Source organism: Mixophyes fleayi, chromosome 3, assembly GCF_038048845.1.
Source record: "Mixophyes fleayi isolate aMixFle1 chromosome 3, aMixFle1.hap1, whole genome shotgun sequence".
Taxonomy (NCBI): Eukaryota; Metazoa; Chordata; class Amphibia; order Anura; family Limnodynastidae; genus Mixophyes; species Mixophyes fleayi.
Window position 1 is genome coordinate 67,522,669 of NC_134404.1, and position 25,947 is coordinate 67,548,615.

At 41.5% G+C, this 25,947-nt stretch overlaps 1 protein-coding gene across 1 annotated transcript; it reads right to left on the minus strand.

Moving 5' to 3' along the window:
* SLC19A3 (solute carrier family 19 member 3) lies at nt 1-25,883 on the minus strand. Its single transcript, XM_075201666.1, has 5 exons — nt 25,645-25,883; nt 15,636-16,428; nt 11,751-11,943; nt 8,040-8,181; nt 1-1,783 (listed from the first exon to the last, which is right to left on the minus strand). Exons 1-5 carry the CDS (start codon nt 25,792-25,794, stop codon nt 1,646-1,648), a joined length of 1,416 nt encoding a protein of 471 aa, XP_075057767.1. The 5' UTR covers nt 25,795-25,883; the 3' UTR covers nt 1-1,645.
* Nucleotides 25,884-25,947: the final 64 nt, after the last annotated feature.

The window sequence follows — 25,947 nt, forward strand, 5'->3', positions numbered from 1 at the left end:
TTCAAAACACCAACCGATTTGTAATTAAAATGTTAATTTAATGTAAGTAAAAAATAACACATAGCCACTACATTTCCACAACATATAAAATACTCATCCACTGCAATTTATTAGAGAGCAGGAATAAAACATAATAACAAAAATCCACCTCTTAAAGTGCTTATAAGTTATTTCTAGGATGACTATTTATTCAATCCCGGGGGTGAACTCCCCGGAAAGTTAATACTACACACTCCCCACAGAGAAAATAATAATAAAAAAAAAAAAAACCCAGCATGGATGTTAAATGCAGTCTGATAATAGTTCAGACAATGTGATATCAGGTTGAAAAAGTAATGATAAGATCTTTTCGTTCCTTAGCTACTTATACTTGAATAAATTCTAGGCTCTTGATGCCCACAATCCACAGAGGTAGTTCAAAGTGCAAATGAGTTTAAAACAGACCTTACTTGAAATCAAAGCAATATTCCAGCTAATTGCCACCCACTGGTAACCAACCTTCCAATTCTTCCTTTAGTGTGAAATGAAGATCACTCCTCCTGCTGGCTCCTTTTAAACAGTCCCCTAAAAGTGAGCAGGATATTCTTACATGCAGGTCTTTTTGTAGCACAATACTCTGGACTCTGGCCAGAGATTATCTCTTAACATTCAATGCTTGCAGACGCTTGTGGCAATATCCGCTCACCTTCGTAAATAAGGACCGTACGGAGTTACAAATAAAACTCTTATAGTTACAGCTGCAGGGGTAGTGAAGTGATAATAAAGTCCATCCAGAAATCAAATGTTAAAAACCGCAAATGAAGCATAAAACCTCTTACGCGTTTCTCCACTGCAAAAATGTGGTTTCCTCAGTCCAGTATAATGCAGGTCATAATTCAATTCAAACAATACCCTCCAAGGGTGGTGTGGGTCAGCTCTCCAACAGCTGCATACGTGTTTTCCCTTCGAAAGCTGGTTCAAACTGGTCTATTAGCATTACAAACACAGTATCATTTTGACCATTTATCCTTTATCATGCATAACTTGCATACACAAGGTGCTATCGTTTAGCTGATAGTAGCAGATGTCTTATGGTAAAAAAGTGGATTAAAATGACACTAAACATGATACAGTTCCTATATCATGAACCTTGGATATCAATTAATATATTATCATTTATGTATAAACAATCCAATACATTTTACTAATAAATAAATGTGTATTGGAACCTTAATAAGTGTGTATTATTTACAAGTGTAAGTGCGAATGTAAATGTGTGTTATGAATCTGTGCGATTGCATCATAACACGGCTTATTAATCGCAATTGCACGGTAAAACAATATTAAACAATTTGGTTTACTTCATCCAATTATTTGACTTCCACAGTGTGTTCATTCTACATTTATTGAACCATATATTGGAACAAGTGCCTTCCAGAATTGTTTGTAAATAGCACAAAGTAACGAAAATAGTCCATTTATGAAAAAAAAAAATCTTCATGGTGTTTCTATTTTATCTTACAGGAAACGGTCTACGATGCAAATTTAAATACATACTGTATATAAAATCCTTTTTATCTTATCCTCAGTCATTCAAAACCTTTGAGATGGTGCCAATAGTCACCATCGTTTTCACAGCTTTTAGAGAATATTTTGATACTGGTCACTAAAGATGAGTCTCGTCATTAATGTCTCTGTCTTGGTTGTTCTCAGGCCTCTTGTAGCGCAGTGATATTAGGATATACAGGCTCCTCACAAAGAAAATTCCTGCAATGACTGCATAGTAGCTTCCATATACCAAAAACTGAGGAAAGAAATGGATAATTATATGAGTGACCATTCTGCTTTACAATTGTTTATGGATAACAACGGTCAAACATATTTCCTTGGAGTTCTTTTTAAAAACCTTAATTTAGGGATGATTACAGACTACTAGTAACATTTTCACATTATGTAATAAGATATTACATGTATTTCACTGTAGAAATAAAGTTAGTGACCGTAATGATATAAAATGTCATTGAGTTCTGTTTATGTGAAAGAGGTATTATGGACACCCAAAGGAACACATCTGCATAGTTTGTGACTAAGGAATTACACTAAAGAGCATACAGATAAACAGCAGCCTCACACCCTGTTGTATTCCACCAAGGGGCACAGAACAGGATTGCTGTAAATTTCAACTATGTCATGAAATGGATATGGTATTCCAACAATTCAATCACTATACCTCACATCTGAAATAAGAAGGCATAGCAATATGATAGACCAACATTAAGCCTCTACTTACAAGCACTTACCCATAAATTATTTGTGATTATACATATATATATATTGAAGTTTATTTATTGTGATGTATAACAAATATAATATATAGGACAATACTTGAGATCATACTATGCTTAAATGGGAGCCGAAGGAGCATCTAGGGATGGCAGACAAATTAATGTACCTTGCACGCTACAAGGCTGTTTTCAGTCAGGTAAATATTCCCTATGCGCTTTAGGGGTGTCATGCAGTAGGAATTGAGATCATTCAGCCTCTCGCATGCCCCTCGCAGGTGGTGTGGTGGTGGTGCGGCAAGTGTATCTGCAGGGTCCACAAAGATCACTTCTCTGTATAATGCTGTAATGCTCCAGTGATTTTAGGGAGTAGATTCAGTTACTGATCTTTAATTGGGGGCTGAATGAGAAGTCTAATCTGGGCTTGTAAGACCTGAGTTCCCAGGCAGGACTGGTGCTAGCATGTCCGGCGCCCCCCTGCATAATAATTTTGCACCCTCCTCTTTTATAAATTATTTGTTCATTCAATAATGCTTTATCTTTCAATACAAATCGTATATTACACTTTATGAAAGAGAGTAATACAAATAAATACATTAAACCTCAAACATGAATTGCTATATGAAAAATATAAATGAATATGTATTCTTTGTAATAAGATTTTAAAGTTTTGTGAAATTAGTTTGGTTGTGCCCCCTTCTTCATCACATTGGTGCACCTCTTCATTACGCTGTGCCCCCTTTTGATCCCACTGTGCACCTTCATCATAACACTATCCACCTTTATCACACTGTGCCCTCTCCTCCTACCCCTGCTGCTGCCTTCTCCTCCACACTGCTGCCTCCCTCCTTCATCAACATTACTGTCCCCCTCCTTTTTCCACATATACTGTCCCCCTCCGTTATTTACTTACCTTTCTATGACTTTCTTTCCTTCCCTTTTCTTCTTGCCAGCTCGGTGTACTGTTTCTCTCTGCGCGCTTCCCACTGCCAGTGTCAATGACATGATGATGTCACATCCGACACTGTCGGTGAGAAGGGAGCAGAGGTCAAGCAGGGATGGCAGGTGGGGTGGGGGTAGTGCCAAGACTAAGGGACACTCCCCCCGCCTGCCATCCCTGCTTACCGCGTTCTGCCGGACCTGTTCCCAGGGCCTGTTTTTTTATTTATTTGTTGTTGTTTCTATTCTATGAGCATATTTAACCAACCAGGTGTTAGGAACCCCTCCAGCCGGTACAACAAAACCTGGAGTCTGCTCCGAAAGCCCGGTGTTCACTGGAGCCCCTAGTGGTGGGGACAGACTTGGCCGCAGACTAACAGAGGGTCGAGAGTTGTGTACTGGCTAAGGAGAACCCAGGAGTGTTATGGCGGACAGCAGCGTGGGGTCCAGGCAGAGTCGGTGCCGGCAGCAGATAGCGTATCCACAGAACAACCCAAGGTCAGAGGTCACAGGCACAGGTTCGGAATCCAGGGACAGGCGAAAGATCAGGGTCACTAGCAGAGAATCAGAATCCGGGTTCAGGCAGTAGATCAGGGGCAGATACACAGGTTCAGAATCCAGGAACAGGCGAGGGTCATACACGGAGAATCAATCTTAGGTTAAACACCAAACACAGGGACAAAGGAGCAGGCAGCAGTACTGAAACAGGGCGCTATAACCGGCAGTGAGGCTCAGATCTCACTGCCTTAAATAGTAGTAAGAGCCAATCAGGACAGAGGAGGATAGGGCTGACAATCAGCCTCAGGAGGCAGCTAATTAATTACTAGCTAGAACTAGCATAGGTAATAAAATAACCAGGAAGCATGTATAAAAATATAAGTGAACCAGTTTAAATAATATGAGAGCTCCCCCTGGTGTTGGAGGCTGTCCCTACACCCTCCGACATCTATGCCACAAGGATAATAACAGAGCACAGAAACTAAAACACGCCCGGCTGCTAGTTCATGCCAGGATGCGGCGTACCGCCGCGGCTCGTGACACCAGGATTTTGTCATCTTCTAGGGCATCTTCTAAAACCAAGTCCACAGGGACCTCTAGCAGTGCATGTTTTCCATACCTCTTTGCTGAAGCACAGATGTATTCATTACTGATTGACCCATTTTGAAAGAGCCAGAGGTAGTATAATTATTCCACTTGTGCCCTGGAAAACCTGCACTGTTAGGGGTCCCTGAGGACTTGGTTTGGGAAACACTGTTCTAGGACATCTACCACTCCACCTGTTCATCCCAGGCTGTTTATGAATTTGCCAAAGAGTGTAGATTTGTATGTAAAATACAGCTTCAGCAACAGCCAATTTTAGTTGGAAACTGCATGTATGGTGCAGCAAATTCTACAGCTGATACCAGAAACTGTAATCTCTAGGGTAGTGGACTAAAATTTATATGGCATCAGTCCTGTCTATGATGAAAACCAGATTCTTGTTGGCTGGACATCCCACATACAGGTTCAGTCCAGATGTCAATATACAATATAGAGGTCAAGTTTTATATATATATATATATATATATATATATATATATATATGATACACTGCACGTTTCTAACATAAAAATATGATAAGTGTGAGGAAATCTCCCTGAGTGAACAGAGATGTATCCAACTATCTAAAGTAAAGTGGGTCTTATTGTGTTGTTTAATATTTGAGTGTTCTCCATCTCTGTTCACTGTTCCGGTTATCACTGCGCCTCAATACCTCATTGCTACTTGGCACCTTAGATAAACTCTTACTGCTCCGAGTACAAGTTCTCGGGGCATCCGAGTATCTGAGAGAATATCACTCCCAACAGAAAAGGTGGCTTGCTATAGGTGAAGACCTCTCTCATACGCTGTTCTAAGAGTTTATCTTGTGTCCAGTGGGAGCCGTAACAGTAGGTCATCAATGAAAAGTGCCTCAACAAGTGTCGCCCTTCTGCCATATCTCAAGGCTACTGATGTTAGAATTTGAACACATAGTCTTGGCTAATGTCACCATGCAAAGTATGAAGATCAGCAAAGACAATGCACAATGGTGACAGTTGTCATTAGAGATACTTACTGATTCAGACAGGCTGCCACTGATCCTAATCCTAGTGGAGGGTTAAGATTTAATTTGAACAGAAAGTACCCAATCCCATGTGCTCCAGAACACCTGTCATGAATTGTCAATCTACTCAATCAAAGGCTTTCTCCATATCAGTAAAGATCAGAAGTGTCTGAACCTTATGTTCCAAAATATGGTGAATAATATTTATTATCTTCATGGTGTTGTCTGGATTTCTGTAGAACCTCTTCTTTACCTATAGACTAGTGAAGAGAGCATATAGTGTCCCAAGTTTGCTCAGATTTAAAGCCTCTTCGACCCAGTGCCCTGTGAGCTCATTCAAACATTATTTGGTTATTGGGGTTGACATCCATGAATTCATTGAAGATTTTAGTGAGAGCCATGATGGGAAATGTCTTCTAGTACTCCTTCGACCCTTAAATTGGTGAGGTCTTCCGGGTGCCTCTGCACTTCCTATAGCTCCTTTGCATGGGCCTGTACTGTTTCTTGCAGGTGAGTAAGAAGGTCTGCTTGGTCTTCTTTATTATTCTCTAGTGCTGAGACCCTGGGTGTTACTTGCGTAAGATCAGACTGGAGATTGGCAAGCTGTGAATCCAATCCTTCCTGGAGCTTCTGTTCAAGAATATCCTGCTTTGACAGCATGGTGTCAATGCATCTGACGATTTCTCCCAGGTCTCTATTTAAAATTGGGTTAGACCTGTTCCCAGGGTCAGGGTTGTTGGGAGAAGCTGCAGACATGTTAAAAGAACAGGGAGTTGTGAAGGGTAAATTATTGGAGGTAGGTTAAGAATTTGAGCTAGCAAGAAATTGGAGCAAGTCTGATTGGGGTGGAGGGTGCTTTAGTTTTCTTATAACACTCTTTATTTCACCCCATTTGTCTTTCTCCATCAAAACAGTTGAAATGCTGGTTGTGATATTAGCAAAGTATTATTCCACAACTGGTTAGCGAGTATGATGTTGGAAGTTGCTATCACCCATTAAAGTGGCTATTCATGGGAGATTACGATCAAGCATTCCAGCTTGCTGGAGTAGTGCCAGCAATCGGGCACAGATACTGTGGAGAACAAACAGATGGCTTATGAGAATAGATGAGAGTCTTGAAGAAGTCACAACAAGCATATTTGTTTTTGTTTTTTTATCAAGGTTTCCAGACAAAATTTTAGTTAGTGTTCTAAGTGTAGTTCAAAGAGGGGCAAAGTGAGAGTTCACCACAGTAATAAGGCTCACAATACTATAATGCTCCATTTCCTATAGCGACAAGAGGGCAGCAGAGCTCACCGTATTAACAGTAAATTGTTAACTATATGGTGTGCTTTTAAATGATATAGTATATCCACAGAGTTGGTACTGAGGGGCTCTGTACCACCTATAAATTTGGTCAGTGTCTCCAGAGTAAAGTGGGGCCATTGACGGCTGGTGCCCGCAGGTTCCTCTCGGGGAAGACTTGATGGCTATCCCCTGCAGGCAGAAGTCTCTCCAGATCAGTGGGAAATGGTATGTTATTAAGGATGGTTTATAGGATCACAGCGAGCGGTCTTGTAATACGATCTTAGTGATCAGGACAGACTCGAAGGCAGTGAAGCTGGACAGCCATTTGTAGTGGCTGAAACAGAACATAAAAGCTGCCCAGGGAAAGCCCCAGGTCTTGTTGAGCTTCTTGGAGTAGTAACAGCCTTGGTGAGCAACGATGAAGCGATCTCTAGACTCTGCATTCCAGAAGTCAGTTTTTAATATCAATATATATTCGATATCATCAATATTTTTTAGGAGAGAGAGTGTCCCTCCCAGGTTTACGTTATAAAGTAATATTGGTGTGATTCAATTCAGGGGAGTTTGGTTTCCATTCTAATATATTATTAAATAACGAGGTTAGAAGTGATATTGAGATATCTTGATTTTTTTCTATTTTTAATAACTTGCCGCAGTGAATTACAGCATGGATAAACTGTAGGAGCATAAACCTGAGTGATCCAGTCTACCTGCCAGCAGAACAAACAACTGAGTAGAAAGGTCCAGTACAGTTAATGAAGAGGGGGAGGGTTTTTGTTTGTTGTTTGTCCTGCCTCTAGAGGTAACACAAGATATCAATGAGCACTGACAGGCCCATTTGAGAAATAGCATATATAAATAGCTTTCGTAGTATCGCTGTAGACATAACTGGTAACATACCACAGTAAACCTCTTGTGAAGATTTCTTATTTGCTTTCTTTCAGACTACAGTCCAGGTAATTATAACCTTGCTTGCTGCCAGAGGGAAGGGTTTTTAAGCTGTCTAGGTATGGAGTTGACATCTCGGATGTCTAACCAAGAGAGTGCTCCTCAAATGCTCCCCCCAAGTATGTCTTCTTTTTAGGGCCTTTGTTTTATATATAGAATAGAGAACGGTGCCGTTATGGAGGCCAAACAGTTGTATGTGTGAAATTTCAGTGTGACATTAATGTATTTAACAGATGACATTATTTGAAGAGATTTTACAGAATTTATAAACCTCACAGGCCTGTCCATAGTGTGAAGATTTGATCAGTTTATATAAAACAGTTGTATGGAAACGTGTGGGCACCCCTGGTCAAATTCCATGTTTACTGAATATAAGATAAAAAATTAACACAACCTATGCAAGGTACAAACATAAACATGATACATTTCTGTACATTTTAATGCACAAATATTTAGTTGCTGAATATAATGGTGTGAAAAAAATACAATGATAAACTGCACAAAGCAGTACAGTTTTTTACCTGAGTGATGATGTCCAAGCCTAGGCCTCTGTTGTCCACCACAATGATGGTCAGTATGGTCTGAAGAGCCAGTGCAACGAAAGTGTTCAAGCCAAACATCAGTGCGTAACGTTCCATACTTAGGTTAACAGCAATCTGGAACCTATATGGTAAATTTAGGTTACACAGATAAGATATCTGTACTGTATGTACATATATAAAAAGTGCACACATCTTCATTGAAATCATTAAAACAAGGACACTCAATACTGCAAAATAGTGGTAAGAGAATGTCATCTGTTAATTATTACATTATTGTTTTCAATTGAGATCTAAGTCCTGCTGCTAGATAATCTGATTAAACCACAATACAGACAACAATTGTATTCTTCCAATTCTATATTCAACACCCTCATCCAACATTTACTTGTCTTTTGTTGGAAAAAGTATGTAATTTTGTAACTATTGTAGCACATTCTCTGTGGGGTATTTTGGACAATTCAGTGTTAGAGATTTGCTTTAACTTGACAGAGGTAGAATCTTCTCGCCCAGTGCTTTTACAATGTATTGTGCTTGTCAGGCACCAACAGTGGCAGAACTTAGTGTGGGGATTTGCCTGACCGGCACATGCTCAGAAGAGTCCAACACTATGCTTCTGAGGCTGGAATGTCATCACTGCACCCTCCCCAAATTTTTTAAAGGCGCCCAGTGCACTCTGTTCTGCTCTTAGGCACCACATCATTTACAGCAAAAGGTAGGGGGCTTATCACAGCATTTACTGATCATGATAGGTCCCCGAGTGCTGAAAATAACTAATGATACCTCCTGAACCCAAATGAACAATTTAATAGTGTTGGCAACTACAAATGAGAAGTTCTCACCTATACTCTAGGACGGTCTTACATGAACTGTTCAGTTTAGGTCTGGTCACAAACTCTTAATTCGGTAAAGGTCAAAACTTTGACTCAACCATTCTGTTGTAGACTAGCACAGTTGTAGACATTTTAAATTGCCAAAGCAAAGCATAAAGTTTTGGGTTGTGGGGGGTTCCACCTCCCCTGAGTGTGCACCTACAGCTTACAGGTTTATCTGCAAGAGATGGCCTAGAGCTGTAGTCTCATCAACCCCACTGTTAATCCAGCCATGCAGGCAACATCAAAATTGAAAACAATTAAAAGCAATGTAACACTTTGCCATAGAGTGTGTGTGTGTGTGTGTGTGTGTGTGTGTGTGTGTGTGTGTGTGTGTCTGTCTGTCTGTCTGTGTGTACAGATTCATTTACTTGCATTACTTTGGACATTCAGTGTCAAGACATGTTTAGTAGGCTTTAAGAATACTGTCACAGAGCCTAGGTTTCTCAGACCCTGATCTGTCAAGTTTGATGCTACTCCTATCAGATGCGCAGAGTCTAACGTAGTGGATGGTCTTCTCCAGGGACCCTTGCAAGAAGGTATGTATTTAGCTGCTTCCACTACGCAGGTCATGGCCCTCTTGGGAGTTCTTGGCGAGACTAGTGGGAAACAGACAAAGGTAGAACGTGACCAGGTTCAAGAAGTCAGGACCTGCGAACGACAGGTCAGTAACGAACTGCGGCTGCAGAGCTTTACCACTAGAATGGTGGAGAGGAGAGCGATGGTTTGCAGCTGCAGAGTATTACCACTGGAATGGTGAGGAGGAGAGCGATGGTCTGCGGGCACAGAATATTACCACACTGGAATGGAGGAGAGGAGAGCGATGGTCTGCGGGCTGCAGAGTATTACCACTGGAATGGTGAAGAGGAAAGCGAGATCTGCGGGCTGCAGAGTACTGCCACTGGAATGGAGGCTGTGCGATGGTCTGCAGCTGCAGAGCTTTACCACTGGAATGGTGGAGAGGAGATTGATGGTCTGTGGTTGCAGAATATTACCACTGGAATGGAGGAGAGGAGAGCTACGGTCTGCGGGTGCAGAATATTACCACACTGGAATGGAGGAGAGGAGAGCTACGGTCTGCGGGTGCAGAATATTACCACTGGAACGGTGGAGAGGAGAGCTACGGTCTGCGGGTGCAGAATATTACCACACTGGAATGGAGGAGAGGAGAGCTACGGTCTGCGGGTGCAGAATATTACCACACTGGAATGGAGGAGAGGAGAGCTACGGTCTGCGGGTGCAGAATATTACCACACTGGAATGGAGGAGAGGAGAGCTACGGTCTGCGGGTGCAGAATATTACCACACTGGAATGGAGGAGAGGAGAGCTACGGTCTGCGGGTGCAGAATATTACCACTGGAATGGAGGAGAGGAGAGCTACGGTCTGCGGGTGCAGAATATTACCACACTGGAATGGAGGAGAGGAGAGCTAAGCACGGGACTTGTAGGTGGGAGTGAGAGGTGAGACGAGACAAGGTCAGAGGTAGATCTAAGAGGGCAGGAGGGAGATTAATTATTGATATGAGATTTGAGATGTATGCAGGGGTAATTTTGTTGAGGGTTTTGTAGGTAAGGGTGAGTATTTTATTCTGGAGTACATAGGAAGGGATTTGCAAAGTGGTGCAGCATATGTGGAGCATTGAGAGAGGAAGATCAGTCTTGCAGCAGCATTTAGGATGGATTGAGGTGTGGATATATGGGTGTCAGGAATGCCAGATAACAGGAGGTTGCAATAGTCAAGACAGGAGATGATGAGACAATGGATACGAATTTTGGTAGCATGTTGAGTAAGAAAAGGGCATATTCTGGCAATGTTTTTAAGGTGGAGCCAACAGGACTGGAAGTCTGGAAGTGAGGAATAAAGCAGAGGGCGGAGTCAAGTGTGACACCAAGGCAGCAGGCTTGGGAGACTGAATGGAAGCAACCTTCTCCCCCTCGCTCCAATCTGTATTAGTCAACTCTGTCACGTCCAGCTTATGGAATTCATGACTGACCAGCATCCTCAATAACTCCTCTAAATCCTTTAACAAGATATGGGACCCATGGTTATCTTTTTTCCAATCTCGTTCGCCCTTCACTTAAACCTCTCGGTTCTTCTTTCATTCTATTTCCCTCCTTTATTCCTATTTCCTTCCTGACTCCTGTCCCTCCTGTGTGCTCTCCTCCCTTCTCAAACAGTTAAAGCCACACTGGGCCTGATTCATTAAGGAAAGTTAAGCAAAAAGTTAAGTAAGTTTTCTTACTCAAGTTTTCTGGACAAAACCATGTTGCAATGCAAGGGATGCAAATTAGTTTATTATTTTGCACATAAGGAAAGTACTGTCTATTTTTTCATGTAGCACACTAATACTTGAGAGCTTATTTGTACACTGAAATTTACATTTACAACAAATTTACAATTTAAACATTTTAAAGAAAGAAGACGTTTGGGGTTGAGTTCTCTTTCTACCGATTTTTATGAAAAGGGAGTTCTAACATGAAAAAAAACCCTTAAATGTTCTTGGAATATGTAATTAGCGGCAATTATCTGAGTAAATAGGTTTATTATTTAGATATGAACCAGATTCTCATCACTTGGCCAGTTTACACTGAGGTGTAACTGTACTATTTGCATGTCTTGTTTCTTCCAATTTGACCTTCTAAATCTAGGACGTAACAACTTCATTCCATATAAGGCAGGGACATACTATGGGTTGCTAGAAGGTACTCGACTCCATGATTAAAAATCAATACTTTTTTGAATGTCTCAGCAATTGTTCTATTTAAGAAAGTAGGCCGTGTTATAAGATGTGTATTTTGCTTTGGAAAGATTATACTCACGTGGCGATAGTGATAAGAAGCATATAGGAAGACTTGAATATCAGGTACCCGGCATAACACATCCAGATGTTGAAGCTATAGTCCATTAGAAACAGAGCACCAGCATTGACAGCTGAGAAGATGGCAAGTGCTAATTCTCCAGACAACTCCCAATTCACTTTCACATAGCCAACCGATAAAGAGGAGAGAGCGCCTAGAGCAGGATAATAATATACCTTGTGTTAGTATAACGCACTAGCGACATAAACAGATATAACATGGGGAAATAGTTGAGCTGTATCTATTTGAGCTTGTAAGTTACTGAGAAAAATGTTCCAACCTCACTGCAAAATGCTTTATTTTATTACCTTCTGCTTCTACCCTAGGTTGTGTTATAATATCATGCACTCCTACCTCCCTGACCACAATATTTATAACAGGTCTGTTGTGTGACAACCCCCTGCCCCATTCTATACTTTAGTGCAAAATATTAAAGGAGTTAAATGCCTTCCATAAATAGACGACTGTCTGTTCCTTTATACTTCTCTTAAACATCTTGACACTTTTGCTTCTATAATCAAGAAAACATTGAGGGCTGTGATGCTTTTTAAAGGACATCTGGAAAAACATCCAGGTGATCAGTCAGTGCCTAACGTTACCCCCATAGAGTACTTCTCTAAGGAAAGAGATGATCACAATGAGGTGGTACAAGTTTCACAAGACAGACAAGCTTAGATTGAATTAGAGGACCTTGAGAAACACTGATGTTGCAGGAAAATTCAATACGGTCTTATTAGTTTATTCCTCCGTGAGGCTTCTCATGAGAGTTATTACATTTATAGGACTTTAGGCTCCAAAAAAAATTAATGTCCAGATGTCCACCAGAGACGGATTATCCATTAGGCAACCTAGTCTGCCATCTATGGCCCAGTCAGGGCCGGATTAAACCGAGGGCATCTGGGGGGCCCTTGAAACTACTTGTTTTTTTTTGAGGGCAGCAGTAGCACGGCCGGCGGCTCCCACTGTCAGATGAACGTTGCGTAGAATGACAGGCATTGTAGTCCTTCCGCGGCACACAGTAATCTCAGTAAGGTGATTACTGAGTGCTGCAGGAGGACTACAGCAGGGAATGAGTGACAGAAGAACAGTGAAGAATAGATGGAGGTAAGTGCTTGGGAGGGGGAGGGGATTACTTTAACCCATTATAGTTTTTTGTTTTTTTTTACAAAGGAAGGGGGAAAGGGACCCCAACCATATCCTGTCTAGAGCTCCATTGGGTGTCAATCTCTGACCCACATAGAGACATTTTGGTCTTGTTCCATTATTATTAAATTAAGGGGGAGAAACTTTTCTCTGCTAGTGAGGACCCCGATGGACCTAAATTTCATGGCACATACATACAACCCTGGCATCTCATGTTAAAGAATACTGACACAGCCCAGTAACAAAACCAATCTAGCATAGGTGCAGAGAGTGTTTATGAATAATTGGGACCTGCACCCAGAGTGACATAGGCAGAAGGATTAAGTTAGGCCTTCTGTGTGCTCACTGTCCTCCTCTCTCACCCACCCCCCTGTCCTCCATTTCCTGTACTGATCTCTTGCCTCAAATGTGGCTTACTTAGTCACTTAGTCACTGGACTGTAGTCACTTAGTCACTGGACTGAGCCACCACACAGTGCTCTACACCACTTTCCCAAGGCATTAGGAAGCTGCAAAACGAACTTAATGCTTTTAGGGTTTTTTTTGACTGGTCTCTAGTCCTCACTTATTGACTTTCTTATTTGGAAGGTTTCAATCAACACCCCTGCAGGTTGATTGAAAAAGACAAAAAGTTCTACAATTGGGTTTTTGCTGGAGATAGGGCTTTACCCTATACAACAAGGGATCACTCCTAGCGGTACTTCACTTGTCAGTGGTTTTAGTGTTGTGACTGATTGGTGTATGACTTAAACCTAGGGTCAAGCATGGTTGCAAAATGTAGTTATCCAATTTCAAGAAGCTGCAAACCCTTGGGTCCTTGCGCAGTGAATATAGAACTTGATCTACAAGGCCAATATACTTAGCAGAATTGCTTACTTTCATCTCCTATTTCATTTACTATGGGAAGTAAGTTTTATGTTTACATCATTCCTGGTAATGACAAATGTACCATATGTAAATACAACAGATAAAGGAGACAGGTTCTTGCTGATATTCTATTTGTTTCACAAACCAGATGAGTCCTGCTAAATTTACTATAGAACTAGTGAAGACATAAATGTGTAGTATATGTATACAGTATTATTAACTTGGAAAATATAGTTTTATTTTGCTTGAAGTGGTAATATTTCCTCTCTCAACATACAGGGTGCAGTTTTATTTTTTTGTTCTCCTCCCACAGCTGGAATTTTAGTAAGTTTAGCTGTTTCTATTTTTTTTTTTTTTTTAATTTTTGGCTGAGTGAGTCCAAGAATATTCACATATTATGTTATTTCAAGCTACGCCCAGTTAAACAAACCAGAGAATTCCAGACTGGTCCAGCAGTGATAACTATGCATGCACCCCTGGGTTCCTTCATCCTATAAATCCATTCCCACGTATCTTTTCACCGACACATGGCAAAGGCAGCCATTTCTTGGACTAAGTAGTAATTATAATGCAACATATTAATTCCCTGGAAACTAGCAACACCACAAGACACTTCACTACATTGTTTGTGGAAGACAGGTTCTTGTTAAATTGCCACAATACCAGAATAATGAGTGCACAACATGGCAAAGAATACCATATGTAGGATTAAACGGCTCTAAGCCACACAACAATACTAGATTGAAGGACTGAGTTAGTTCGGCTCATTTGCAGAGAGTAGGCTGTTATCAGGGCCACCAAGTGAAATTTTGGGTCCCGGTACAGCAAATTCATGGGGCCCCACTATAGTTGACTAGAAGGGAAACCCATGTTTGGCACTGCCAAAGGGGTGTAGCCATACCATTGGAAGTGTGGCTGTGTGTCATTGGGGGCGTGCCTAGGAGGTTAAAAAAAGCGCAAAGCAAGCAATAATTTAATATGTCCTCATTAGAGGATACAATCATTTGGTGCTACAGGTCTCCCGTAGTCTAGGGACGGAGTCCTGTAGCACTGTCATTACAGAAATGCCACCTCTGCCCAGCATCTTTACTCACACATACCCCCTCTGCCCACATACTTTACACATACCCACTCTGCCTACATGCTTTACACACACAAACCCACTCTGCCTACATGCTTTACACACACATACCCACTCTGCCTACATGCTTTACACACACATAGCCATTCTGCCTACATGCTTTACACACACATACCCACTCTGCCTACATGCTTTACACACACATACCCACTCTGCCTACATGCTTTACACACACATACCCACTCTGCCTACATGCTTTAAACACACATACCCACTCTGCCTACATGCTTTAAACACACATACCCACTCTGCCTACATGCTTTACACACCCAGTGAAACAGAACATGAGAATGTGAGGCGGCTGTAGTATATGAAAGACACAAGGATATATATGTGTATGTGTATATATATATATATATATATATATATATTACAGATATACATACACACACACACATACATACGCGTGTATGTGTAGATGTGTATATATATCCATGTGTCTTTCATTATATACTACAGCCACGTCACATTCTCATGTTTTGTTTCACGGTCATTTAAAGCTATAATTTTCTAAGTGTGCTTTGATCGCCAAGTGGGTGAGAATCTCTGCACTACAGTGTGTACATATACTAAGACATGGCATATTCTCTGTAAATCTGCACCTATGGCACAAACCGTATGTGGAATTTTATAGGAAAAAATAAAGGAATAAATTGCTAGTTTATGTAACATATAAAACAAATGTAAACTACTCACCCAGAAATGTAGACACAGCTTCTACTCCTCCATTGTAGATTGTATAATTCTGTGAAGGTTCCACGTGTTCCCACAAAACCTGGACATAATTAATCACTTGGTTGTACCCGGCTGTAGCAAGTGCCCACCACAGAGACCATAAGATGAGCTGGGTTGAGGAGTAGCATTCCTTCAGGTCTTTGCATAAGAGCCACAACACATTGCAGACATTTTTGTTGCTTTTGCTTTCGGCCTCTACCTCGGATGCTGCGGTTTGTTGTTCTGTAGGCTGCAGGTCCGCGTTATCACTTGTTGATTTTGGTTCTTCAGATGGCGTTTCAGAGGGATCTCCCTTAACCTTCCTGTGGAAAAACATACTCCTGCTTGGCATAGGTAGCATCAGAGATGACACAAAGGCAACTGAGACGGACACTAAAGAAATCACATTGAGGTAGAAGTAAGATGTTCCAGCCAAGGAGACCAGGAGCTGGCCAAGCACAGAGGCCACAGTAAAACCCACCAAAGTTATGCTCCGGCAGTAGCTGGTGACCTTCTGGTAATGTTCTGTGTCAACCACACTATAGATGTAGGCATAATAGGCCACATCAGTGGCAGTGACCATGCCATAAACAAACTCCAGACCTTGCATGGCAGGCACACCACGGGCAAAAAGCAACAGGACCCATGCTATTATATAACTCAGACCCTGTAGGATTATGACCGGTTTGTATCTTAAATAGTCTGTGAGTAAGAATACTGGAAATAAAATTGCCAAATAACTGTATGTCCATACTGGGAAGACAGAGTTTGTCACCTGCAGAAGGGAAACATGGACAAGAAATATATCAGCATTAGGAATGTTCATAGACTCACTAATAATCTCATTAGACATGTTAATTATATGGGAAATATGTGTCAGTAATCAGTTAAATAGTCAATAGAGGATCATTTCCAAACATGGGAAAATATGTACCCAGAACAACATTCATTCTCTCTGCTTTGTGATATCGTGCCCATTTACCATGATTGTGTCTAGTTGTACAAGGCTGTGCACCAATAAGTGTAACATAATAGCATTGATTGTTGGATGAATACATTTTCATTCAATATGATGGGTGGATCTCGACAGAAATTAATCGAGCAGAAATATAATAAACAATATTTATTTTTATGGGCATAGAAATTTTACTGCACTTCAAAAAGTAGAGATGAAATGAAGACAAGCCTGATGTCCCCTGTTATGAGTTTTATAGTACATAGATATGTGTCAGCTGAACAGAATTTTAGGAGAAAATAGGGAACAATCAAAATAATAATAGTAATGTGACCCCTGCCGCCACGGGGCTTCATCAAAATGGCACAGCTGAGTGGCTGCTCCGAAATGTCGGTGATGGAGCTGCATCACTACCTACATCTCCCATCTGCTGATGGGTGGAAGGGTGAACAGAGGAGCCCAGCAGCGCCAATTGAGAGAGTGGAGGACATAACTAGAAGGCATCGGTGAACATTAGTGAAGTGCAACCATATTGGAAAAGAGTAGTGTAGGAAAGAGAGGGTATTGCAGAAAGAGTGCGAAGCTTGTCCAAGATATCGGAGCCAGTCTGACTCTAGCCAGAGAGGATGGTTGGACTGAAGAATAGAGATAGAGGGTCTGATCCATCAAGGAATGCAAGACTAACGTGATGTGCGTTTTTAATAAAATGAATATATTATTATTATGGTAGATTTGTGAGGCGTCACAGTGCTCCGCAGCACGGTACAGAAGGGAAAACAGGACACCCATAAAACAAGGACATACAAGGCAGACAAAATAAATGCAGACATGAAAACATAGGGTATGGAGGACCCTGCTCATTAGAGAGCTTACATTCTAAGTGGAAGAGGGCACAGCTGAAACAACAGGTGCAAGTGTGGCTTAGAGTGGAGATTGGAACACTTGTGAGGGTGTATTAGTGGGATAAATATCATCAGGGTTAAGGTAAGCTTGAAAAAGAGATGGGTTTTAGAGAATGTCTAAAGATTTGAAGGATGTGGGAAAGCCTGAGTATATATATATATATATATATATATATATATATACACTTGCCGACTTTCTTCAGCTCCCTTCCGGGAGCCAGCCAGTGGAGGGGGTGTGAGGGTGGCGGGATGGCCAAAATCGGGTCATTTTGGCCCCGCCCCCTGTGACAGCGGGGGCGGGGCCAAACACCGCAATTCACCAGGAATCGCGGCGTTTGGGATCTAATTCTGCCCACTTCACTAGGAAGTGGTGCACTTCCTAGTGAAGTGGGCAGAATTCAGGAGATTGCCACACTCGCCCGGGAGTCCGGGAGACTCTCGCAAAATGCTGGAGTTGGCAAGTATGATATATATATATTATATATATATATATATATATATATATATATGTATATATATACATACACATAATGCACATACACGTCTGTATTGAACAAGGAGTGGATCTGAAGATACGTCTGTTGATGGATGATGAATATTGGTCTAGGTACGCTCTGCTCCAACAAACAATACACTGTAGGATATGTCCAATGCGTATGTAGAATATAAAGTCACAAAAAAATAATATAAGGCATGATTCATTAAGGTAAGTTAAGCAAAAGTAAGCAAGTAAGGCAAAACCATGTTGCATTGGAGGGAGAGGCAAATTTAAAATGTGATAGCAGATTTATATTTGGGATAGGGCATGTCCTAGATCAACTTTAAATTTCAGTGTAAAAATAAGCTATCAAGTATTTGTGTGCTACATGAAAAAACTGAGAGTATTTTCCTTATTTGCAAAATAATAAACTAATTTGCTCCCCTTGCATTGCAACATGGTTTTGTCCAGAAAACTCGAGAAAGAAAAGTTATTAAATTTTTTGCTTATCTTTCCTTGATGAATCAGACCCATAGTCATTAATGAGAAAAGATTTAAAACAAAAAATTAGTTGTGTTTTTTCCCCATAAAATACATTTATGATGATTATGAATATCTACTGTACATATAATGAATTTTTACAGTTACTCTTGATTGCAAACACATGTTCTAGCATACATACACAGACATCATCACTAGTAATCGCACTTATACCAGACCTATAGCTGGTGCAAGTGACACCACAGAAGAACACGTACCTTTGAGATGCCCAAAGCTTGTATTGAACACTGCTGCGTGCGCTCGAGCTTGGCACAACCTTACTGTAAACTTCCTATGTGCATATGCCCAATTCAAAATACATCAGCATTTACGTGCCTTAATGAATCAAGCCCAGAGTTTACAGAGAGTTGCTGAGAATGTTCAGTGTGAAGGACATGTTTTACAAGGGACCTGTGCCAGTGAACCTGTGATGGGCATTTAAAGCTAGTCTCCTGGCATGGGTGAATTGCGGGTGAGCAGAGAGGACTGCAGGCAAGAGGATGTCCCTGCTATGTCCTGCCCAGTGTCCTGCCTCCACGTAAAAGGTCTGCTCACAGTTAATATACATATATCACACAGTGCCTGAGATGTAAATACAGATCCATACTGTTTCTTACTGCAATATTCCATTTCTCTATTATCTAACTACACAATTTCATGCTGTTGATGTTCCTTTTATGGAAGATTGCTAAAGCTATACACTGAAGAGATATACATTACTGACACATTTCTATAACCCGGGTTATTCACCAAATGCACCAACGGTACCTAATGTTTATAACTGTGAATATATTATTTGTAATAGATTGCCAGTGTGTAAGTGTGTTGCTGCTGAAATCTCTTATTCTGGTTCACTATATGTGCATGGGAGATTTATGCTTCAGAGTTTACTGACTGAGCTGTGATGAACACTCAGCCTCTTGTGTTATTCAAGTGACCGGGTATATTGACCTTAAGGGTTGTGCTGAACAAGTTTATCTAATTCAATTGTTTTCTTATCCAATCAAAGCTATTTTATTCTATTGATCAATTACTCTTTTATCAAACCCTGTTCTACCTAAGTGAGGAGATTCTGACAGGCAACCAGGTTTAGTTTAGGCATGGTGTGCTGACTGTCAGAGAGGTAGGACTGCTGGAATATATCATCTGCATATTGAGACGTGTCTCATAGTAATAATGTGATTGATAATTGCATTATTATCATGATTGAGAGTTGTTCAAGCTGTGCCACTGGTTAAATTCAAATCTATTTTCCAATTATCCCCCTCTTTTAATTAGAAAATAGATTTGAATTTAACCCATACTTGCCAACTCTCCCTGAATGTCAGGGAGACTCCCTGAAATAGGGGTGATTTCCCTCACTCCCTGAAGAGTCTGGCATTCTCCCTGATGCTGAGCCAGTACAAGACGTGGTCGGCATCGCCATCTGTGGCATGGTGACACAGTTCAGAAATTGTGTTTTATGTCCATGTATTGATGCCTATGGAGGTGGCCATTTTAATGGAGACCAAGATTTAATCAAAGACTGACAGGTAAGACAACATGACTTCAGTAATGGTGACAGAAATGTAAAAGACACCTCAGTCTCTAGAGATTCATTAGCTGCTTTTCTTTAACACATAGTTGCCTACTCACCCGGAATGTCCGGGAGACTCCCGCATTTCTGGGAGACCTCCCCGGCTCCTGGGAGAGCAGGACAACCTCCCAGTTCTCGCCCCCGCAATAGATAAGTGGCAGGAAGGGGCTTAATGGCACAAATATCGCGTTATCTTATCCCCACCCCCTGCCGTAATTGGCCAAAATTGTGACAATCGTTTAGGGGACGGGACCAAAATAATGCGATTTGTCAAGCCCCGCCCCCACATGCCCACCTCCCCTGGGATCTCCCTGAAGCCAATGAGGAAAAGTTGGCAAGTATTATTTAACCAGGTGGATTCAAGGGGGTCTTCCATGTCTTCCCCTGGTAGGACAAGTTACTTACATCACCATAGCATGCAGCATAAAAGACTTGGTGGAGGCACAGCTCTAACCAGAGTGGAAGTGAGTAACGTGAACACAGCGTATCTGCAACATCCCACTCTGCAACAGGAGAGGAGTGAGGTGGTGTTACAGTATGTTTGTAAAATGTATATAGTTGGAATAGGATGCAAAGCACTTTGCCGGTGGTGAGGCTGCCATCTTGGGCATGCTCAGTTCACTCAGCCCCTGTCCCACTGTTCCTTACCACACTCACATACACACATATTTGGGTCCATTTTTGCCCTGAGGAAACCCATGTAAGCATAGAAGGGACATGCAAACCACACACAGATAGAGCCCTGGATGAACTCAAACGCATGAACCGTCCTGACTGCAGGCATTCTTCCACTCCCTGTTGCATTTCCGTGGCGCGCAGTAATCTCATTACTGAGAGTGAGACCAGGGGCCGGCTGGCACAGGCGGCAGCATCACATGACAGGGGATGCGGCCGCGTCATCAATGACGCGGCCGCCTCCCTTTTCATGGGATGCGGCCGCCTGTGTGCCCCCCGGGCTTCCCTCTCCCAGCCCGCACCTGAGTGAGACTATGACTCATAGTCTCACTCTCACGAGATCTCCTCAGTAAGGAGATTACTGCGTGCCGCAGAAGCACTACAGTGACAGCAGGCAGCTAACAGCATAACATTTGCTGTTAGGTGCCTGCAATTCTCCGTGACCAGCTGACAGTCGGAGAAGGGGCAGCTCCCGGGCCCGATGAATAATGCCGCCATCCGTGCTACAGCTGAGCAGTTCTAAAATAAATAAATGGAAAAAAAAACCAAGCACTTTCAAGGGCCCCCCAGATGCCGAGGCCCCTGCCTCTAGCCCAGTTAGACCTCGGGTCAATCTGGCCCTGGTACCAGGTCATGTAGCCTCTTGCAAAGCATTCTGATTCATATCTGGACGTACGTCTATTTGTGTAACGTATCTTGTGTGAAATAGCTCTGCGTATGCTCAGAATGGACCTTACACCAATGAACGCAATTTCATGCGATTCATGTCCGAGCGAAAATGACACTTATGACAGACTACGAGAGGCGGAACAGGGGAGGTAAAGGGTAGAATAACATAGACAATGTACAGTAAGGGTATGTCAAAGGCGTTTCAATGCAGATGTAGCTTAATCAGGTCCTGGTTTCAGCCATAACATTTGCACCAGCTACATGGCAGGTGTAAGTCATAGTTACCTAATTTCTCCTTACTTTGTCTGGGAGAGGGGCGTGCCTGGAGGGCGGGAGAGAACTGGAGGGGACGGGGTGTGGCCAATCGCGTCATTTTGCCGTTTTGTCACGGGGGAGGGGCCAAAATAACGCGATTCACCGCAAATCGCGTCATTTTGGGGTACCAGGTTCGGGATGCGGGAGATTTGCCCGCTCTCCCGGGAGTCCGTGAGACTGACCCGAATTTCGTCTGCCGGACATTTCGTGAGAGTTGGCAAGTATGGTGTAAGTGCTGACTGAAAGTGATGACTTACTGGGCAATTCTTGTTTTAAAAACTACACTTATGCATGCCACTAGATAGCACAGAACATGTGTATGCAAGTAAGATAGACATATTTTAAAGGTTGGAAATGACCCCAATTATGTATAATACATGCCTTGTATAATACATGCCTTCAGTGCACATTGAGATTGCATAACGGAACAAATGGGAGGAACCCACCTCAACTGTTGTCTCCCATATTACCTGGTCATAAAAAATAATGTCATATCATGTAAGAGGGAGTAACAGAAACAATACAAACCTTATAAACAGGCAGATGTCTTCTGCATATAAACATGTCTATATCAACTCTAACATAAACCTGTAAATTGACTTTTTCTATTTTAACTGTTTGAAATATTGTGCAATTTAGCTTAGTAATTATACATTATTATATCACTGTGCAGTTATGTACATGAATCTCTGAATCAGAACATTTGCTATCTTCTTTGCATCCATAAACTGTTGAACAGTGATTACATTGCATACAGCTTGTAATAAATAACTTCCACTGAAACTGCTGACACACACATGACTAATAAAAACAACTGGATAAAACTACATCACAAATGAATACCTATGGCTAAAACTACATCACAAATAAATACTGATGGCTAAAACTACATCACAAATGAATACAACTGGATAAAACTACATCACAAATAAATACCGATGGCTAAAACTACATCACAAATAAATACCGATGGCTAAAACTATATTATAAATAAATACCGATGGATAAAACTGCATCACAAATAAATACAACTGGATAAAACTACATCACAAATAAATACTGATGGCTAAAACTACATCACAAATAAATACCGATGGATTAAACTACATCACAAATAAATACAACTGGATAAAACTACATCACAAATAAATACAACTGGATAAAACTGCATCACAAATAAACACAGTTGGATTAAACTACATTATTATTATTATTATCGTTTATTTATAAGGCGCCACAAGGTTTCCGTAGCACCGTACACAGTACAAACAATGGACCGTACAGAGAATAACAGTACAAAACAATAAACGAGTAGTACCAAGACTTCAGAGGCTCCAGGCAAGGCAAATATATTGAAGTGGAGCAGAAGATAAGGTAGCGAGACAGGAGGGAGGAGGGCCCTGCTCATATGAGCTTACATCCTATAGGGAGGGTAGACAGACGGCAGGCACAAAGGGAGTCGGAGGAGGGGAGTAAGTGCTCCCCACTACTGAGGAGGAGCGAAGTGAAGAGAGTGAGGGTGGAGAGAGGGTTAGGTGGAAGGCTGGTAGGCTTTGCGGAAGAGATGAGTTTTGAGTGCCCGTTTGAAAGAGCACAGGTTAGGGGACAAACGGACGGAGCGTGGGAGGTCATTCCAGTGCAGGGGGGCGGCTCGGGAGAAGTCTTGAATTCTGGAATGGGATGAGGTGATCAGAGAGGAGGAGAGGCCACGGTCATTGGCCGATCGCAGGGACCGGGCGGGAGTGTGGATGGAGAGGAGATTGGAGATATAAGGGGCAGTGGAATGGGAGAGAGCCTTGTAGGTGAGGGTAAGAAGTTTGAAGAGGATTCAAATAAGTATAACTGCATAAAACTGCATCACAAATAAATACAACTGCATAAAACTACATCACAATTAAATTAGAGATGCTTAGGCTCGGTTCCTCGGGAACCGAACACACCAGAACTTAGGGGATCCGAGTACCGAGCCAAGTCTGTGACTTGGTTGTGACTTTCACAACTTTTCTTTTCTGTCACTGCTGTGTGCCAATGTGTCCTAGTTGTGCTAGGAACTGCCGTGTGTTTTGAGTCATTGCTCTGTCGCTTAGTATCCAGCCAGGTCGCTGCAGTATTTGTCCGAAAGTGTATGAAAATAATAATGTGACCTGTGAGGTGGTCAAAACTGACTGCAACTGACTTGAAATTAGTGTTATTGAGGTTAATAATAATGTAGGATCAAAAAAGAGCAAAACTATGTGATTTTAGCATATTTTAGCAATTTTTCTAAAAAAACCAAAACCAAAACCAAAATACACAAGGGCGGTTTTGCCAAAACCAAAACCAAAACACGAAGCTAATCCAGATCCAGAACCAAAACCACTTCACGGGGGGTCAGTGAGCATCTATAAAATAAATACAACTGGATAAAACTACATCACAAATAAATACAACTGTATAAAACTACATCACAAATAAATACAACTGAATAAAACTACATCACAAATAAATATAGCTGGATAAAACTACATAACAAACAAATCCAACTGGATAAATGTCACGTAAAGAGGAAATAAACTACTTATAAATATAATAATAATTACATTTAAAAAGGTGTTTGTGTTGCATCTATTTATTGCAGTTTATTTGCATGGTATATTGTTGATTAATCGTTACTCCTGCAAACTAGGTCAAGTTTAGAATATGAAAACTAGATAGACCTGAACGGTATGATTTACAAGTGCAGAGTGTGCTTGCACTGGATTTGGGTTATGCAATTAAGGAAGATATTGGAAGATTTCAACCATAACTCTTTGCTTTGGATGAGAAAAAATTGTAAAGATATGGGGGCACATTTATCAATATATACATAAAGTGAAAAGTAGTTTTCAATCCTTATCGCAATGATAAGGATTGAACTATTTCTCACATTTATGTACAGCCCTGCACAGAAACAGCAGTTCCGAAAAACTGCTGTTTCAGTGATAAAAAAAAATCATACTTACCCCCCTCTTCGGAAGCGCTGTCTCCGGGTCTTCTCTTCACTCTTCAATTGCGCATGTCCAATTCCAAGAACTGGACATGCGCACACAGATCCCCTCTCTGTCTCTGCAACGATAGTTGCAGAGAGAGCGCGCTGAGTGACAGGGAGGGATCATGTGATCCCTCCACACATGCGCTGTCCAGCTCTGCTCTTCGGAGCAGAGCTGAAAGCATTAGATTTCTTCAATTCTGATGATGTACGCCAGCTTCAGCTGGCATACATTAACATGACAAGTTCCCGAAAAAAATGTTTTTTCGGGACTAGTTAGATTGCGACCAGGAGCAGTCACCATACTGTTGTATGGTGACTGCTCGCAAAAACGATCTGAAGTGAAAAGCAGTCATTTTTATCAGTCATCAGTGCGATGGGACTTTAATAAATTTGCGTTGGACACTTTCTGGACCAAATTACACGGTAGGTGCACGATAGTGCAATACCGTTTTTTCTTAAATATGCCCCTTAAATCTCTAACCCACTGTCCGCTACTATGGTGACTCCACCAGCAACTACTAAGCAATAAGGATTATTTACTACAGGGGCTCAGCTGTTTGTCTAGAAAGCCATTATTTTTACAAACTAGAAATGTATACAGACAGTGAAAACATGTCTTGAACATGATGAAGGTTAGCTCACATATACGTTATACAGTAACTTTGAGACACAAATAAAACCTGGAATTAAAACCCAGTGTAGCATGTTTCCTGGCATGCTGAATAAGCATCAGCCTGTGTCCTCTACAGTTTAAAATGTTTACAGTGCTAGTAAATACCTGGGAACTGGATATTAGCCAGTGATATTTGGCAGACAGACTGAATGAATCTGTTAGCAGGATATGTTCTTTGACAGCTTTAGCATTTCATACCTGTTCAAGTGTCAGATTGTGTTCAGCTCCTGTCAGATAAGGGGTAAGGAACGGTTCAGAAGGTCTCATGTAGCTAAAAAATCCATATATGCAGAGGATAGCAGTGGGATAGACCCATCCAACAGGCACTTTCTTAGTGCATAACCCCATGATAGATTCCAGAGTATCAGGAACAACTAGAATTAAAGTTTCAGATCTTTCCACACTTCGGAGTGAGCGATCTGATTTATGCTGTAACAGTCTGGAGAGGTTAAAGTACTTTTATGGGAGGAGCTGGGATAGACAATGGAGTGAGTTTTAGTA

Bases quoted from the DNA above. Each gene is read 5' to 3' on its own strand.
- SLC19A3 (XM_075201666.1), bottom strand. From the start codon at position 25,794: ATGGGGTTATGCACTAAGAAAGTGCCTGTTGGATGGGTCTATCCCACT. The intron at 11,944-15,635 runs GTGAGTAGTTTA...ATCCTGCTCTAG, and splicing joins AGCTGTGTCTACATTTCTGG to GCGCTCTCTCCTCTTTATCG. The intron at 8,182-11,750 runs GTGAGTATAATC...TTTACCATATAG, and splicing joins CTTCTTATCACTATCGCCAC to GTTCCAGATTGCTGTTAACC.